The 3,267-nt window shown below is 47.5% G+C and overlaps 1 protein-coding gene across 3 annotated transcripts in view; it reads left to right on the forward strand.

Moving 5' to 3' along the window:
- The window catches only part of SQRDL (sulfide quinone reductase-like (yeast)), a 59,794-nt gene extending 58,704 nt beyond the window's left edge, over window positions 1–1,090 (forward strand). For all 3 annotated transcript variants that reach the window (XM_011928549.1, XM_011928548.1, XM_011928547.1), the window contains one exon: window positions 783–1,090. In XM_011928549.1, the coding sequence (XP_011783939.1) occupies window positions 783–840 (58 nt within the window). In that variant the 3' untranslated portion in view covers window positions 841–1,090. The remainder of the gene's footprint in view (window positions 1–782) is intronic.
- The last annotated feature ends 2,177 nt before the right edge of the window (window positions 1,091–3,267 follow it).

A 3,267-nucleotide genomic window follows, 5' to 3' on the forward strand; every position in this document is an offset into this window, starting at 1 on the left:
CTCCCAAGTAGCTGGGATTACAGGAATGTGCCACCATGCCCAGCTAATTTTTGTATTTTTAGTAGAGAAAGGGTTTTGCCATGTTGGCCAGGCTGGTCTCAAACTCCTGGCCTCAAGTGATCCACCTGCCTCAGCCTCCCAAAGTGCTGGAATTACAGGTGTGAGCCACTGCACCCAGCCACTCTTCATTCTAAAAGCTGACGACCTCATTTTACTTTTCCAAACTTATATGAGAGAGAAATCAAGGTGTCTACACCAGTGGTCCTGAACCAAGAGTGATCTTCCTATCCGTTGCTGCCCTGGGGACATTTGATAATTTCTGGAGACGTTTTTTGGTTGTTAGAACTGGAGGGGCGCTACTAGTGGGCAGAGGCCAGGGATACTGCTAAACATCCTATAATGCCAGGTCAGCCCCCAACAGCAAAGAATTATCTGGTCCAAAATGTCAATAGGGCGGAGATTGTGAAATGCTGACCTACAGTTAATTATGAGCTAATGGAAAGCAGAAAGAGTAGCAGCTTGCATGTAGCAGAGGCTTTAGACACGTTTGCCAAATTGAGTCAGCACGTCCAGGCTCACACAGCAAGTCAGTGTCAAAGCTAGGACTGAAAGTAGGTTGTCCCCTACTAGTCATGGGATCTTTCCAACTCACTAGACAATCTTGCTTCACGTGCTGATAAACGTGCTCTGTGTGCAGCCCGGCTTCCCTCTCAGCATCCTCCTGACTGAAGTCGCCCCATCTCTCTTGCTGCAAGTACATTTTTTTGTGTTATTTCTTACAGGGGTTACTGGGGAGGACCAGCAATTCTGCGCAAGTTGTTTCATCTGGGTATGAGTTGAGGATGGCTCAGCACTTGCTCATTTAGATGGCTTCTGGGCCAAAACTGCAGTCACTGAATGACCAAGAGCAGCACGAAGGACTTGGAACCTATCCTTCTAAAGAGTTTCTTGATGGATAATGGTGACCACATGCCTCCCTTTTCACTACCTTTGAACAGCAACCATGTGGGCTGCTCATGATGGGCTTGATTCTTTGGGAATAATAAAACAAAATAATGCTTTTATTTTCTGAATAACGGTTTGTCACTGATTGTGTTCTATGAGAAAATTTTATCTTGGCTGATAGGGATGAAAAGTTCCAGCACTTGGGAGAAAAACATGGTGGTGGTGAGCTAGCTTACGCGTTATCTACTGTGAGTATTCAGCTGACAGCTGGCATAATTTCAAAGAGTCTATTTGGATTCACTGAAAAGGGTCATTCCAGGGACGATATTGTTTCAAACATAGTGTGCAGTAGCCCTGAACACGTGCTGCTTAGAACTCCTGCCACGGGAGCACAGCGGAGTAAGAGCCCAGCTGCCACCCCTCTGGTTCCACCACCCTGTTTGTGCTGAGGTCATACTTTCTTCCAGCCAGTGACTGAACATGGTGGGGCACCAGTGCTGGCCCATTCTTTGGAATGTGGGACTTCTCTACTGGACAACTTTAGCTCCAGGACCCCCGATCAACGTGTCTGAAACTTCCTTAGAACTGCGCTGCGTCTGAGGTTCTTCTATCCAGTCCTTCTTCCTTCCCCCTCTGTTTTCATAGCTGTTCATCTTGCACTGTGGTGTGAAGGCCCACCTTGCCTTCTCCTGTTCCTTCTCCGTTATTCTTCCTAGCCATTTCCCCCACTAAGTCTCCTGCAAACCTAGTTCTCTCCAGGCACCTGTTTCTCAGGGAAGCTACACACAGTGAGACTGGGGTTAGAGGAATCCTGATGTGTATAGCAAGCACTTGCTAGATTCAGTTCCAATTTTGCCAACAAAGTTTTGAATGAGTTTGTACGAGAGATATTGCAGGAAATAGTTCCAGTTTATTTGAAGTTCAGCAGTGGCTTAAAAACAATTTGTTTCCTATTAGTTTATTGTAGAAGTTCATAGTTTCAGTTCGATCTGGCGTTTTAAAGCTGTGTACGTTCATATTTATGAACTCCCCCAAAGGGAAAGGCATAGCAGTCTATACAATGCCTTAGATTTTTTTTTCTTTTTTTTTTTTGAGACAGAGTCTCGCCCTGTCACCCACGCTGGAGTGCAGTGGCACGATCTTGGCTCACTGAAAGCTCTGCTTCCCGGGTTCATGCCATTCTCTTGCCTCAGTCTCCCGAGTAGCTGGGACTACAGGTGCCCGCCACCACGCCCAGCTAATTTTTTGTATTTTTAGTAGAGACGGGGTTTCACCATGTTAGCCAGGATGGTCTCGATCTCCTGACCTCGTGATCCGCCCGTCTCGGCCTCCCAAAGTGCTGGGATTACAGGCTTGAGCCACCGCGCCCAGCCCATGATGCATTCTGAATGAAACCTTCAAGTATCAGGGAATTGATTCCAGGTTCACATTATGCTGGGTAGGATGTATTGCCAAGGCTGGAGACAGCAGTGACCATGACTGGACAGTTTTCCTTCCCCTGGCTGGGAAAGACAAAACGTGCTGAATTCTAGAAAAGCTGAGCGTTTGAAACCTTATCCACAAATGTGGGGTGCCAAGGGAGAGGGCTTCCCTTGGCACTGCCTCCATAATTAGGAGTGGGCAGCAGGAAGAGGCGGTAAGACCAGGGTAGGGATAAGGGTAATGATTTCTCCAAGGGTGTTACCTTGGGGTGGGGAGGAGGTTGTAGGTCCCACCCTGCAGAAGGTTCCAAACTCAGGCCTTCAGAGTCCATAACTGACATGGTGCTGAGACTGCCAACTCGGGGAATCTCTTGAAACCCTCCACCCCTTTCCTCCAGAGCTTATTCCTTCTCAATTCCTGCTTTGGTGTCAGCCCTGGGTGAGCTGTGGGTGTAATAACAGAGCTGAGGTTGTAGTTTAGGGACCACTGGGGTACAGGGGTACAGGGAGGTAGGCTAGGCTTAAGTTGACTTGGGGATCATAGCATTTGAGATTTAATATAATTTTTTGGTATTAATTTTTTTTTTTTTTTTGAGAGGGAGTCTTGCTCTGTCATCCAAGCTGGAGTGCAGTAGCTCGATCTTGGCTCATGGGAACTTCTGCCTCCCAGGTTCAAGCGATGCTCCTGCCTCACCCTCCCAAGTACCTGGGACTACAGGTGCATGCCACCACGCCTGGCTAATTTTTGTATTTTTAGTAAAGATGGGGTTTTTCCATGTTGGCCAGGCTGGTCTTGAACTCTTGACCTCAGGTGATTGGCCCACCTTGGCTTCCCAAAGTGCTGGGACTACAGGTGTGAGCCACCATGCCTGGCTGATAGTAACATTTTATTTTTATTAGT

Source organism: Colobus angolensis, unplaced genomic scaffold, assembly GCF_000951035.1.
Source record: "Colobus angolensis palliatus isolate OR3802 unplaced genomic scaffold, Cang.pa_1.0 Scaffold78, whole genome shotgun sequence".
NCBI classification, from domain to species: Eukaryota; Metazoa; Chordata; class Mammalia; order Primates; family Cercopithecidae; genus Colobus; species Colobus angolensis.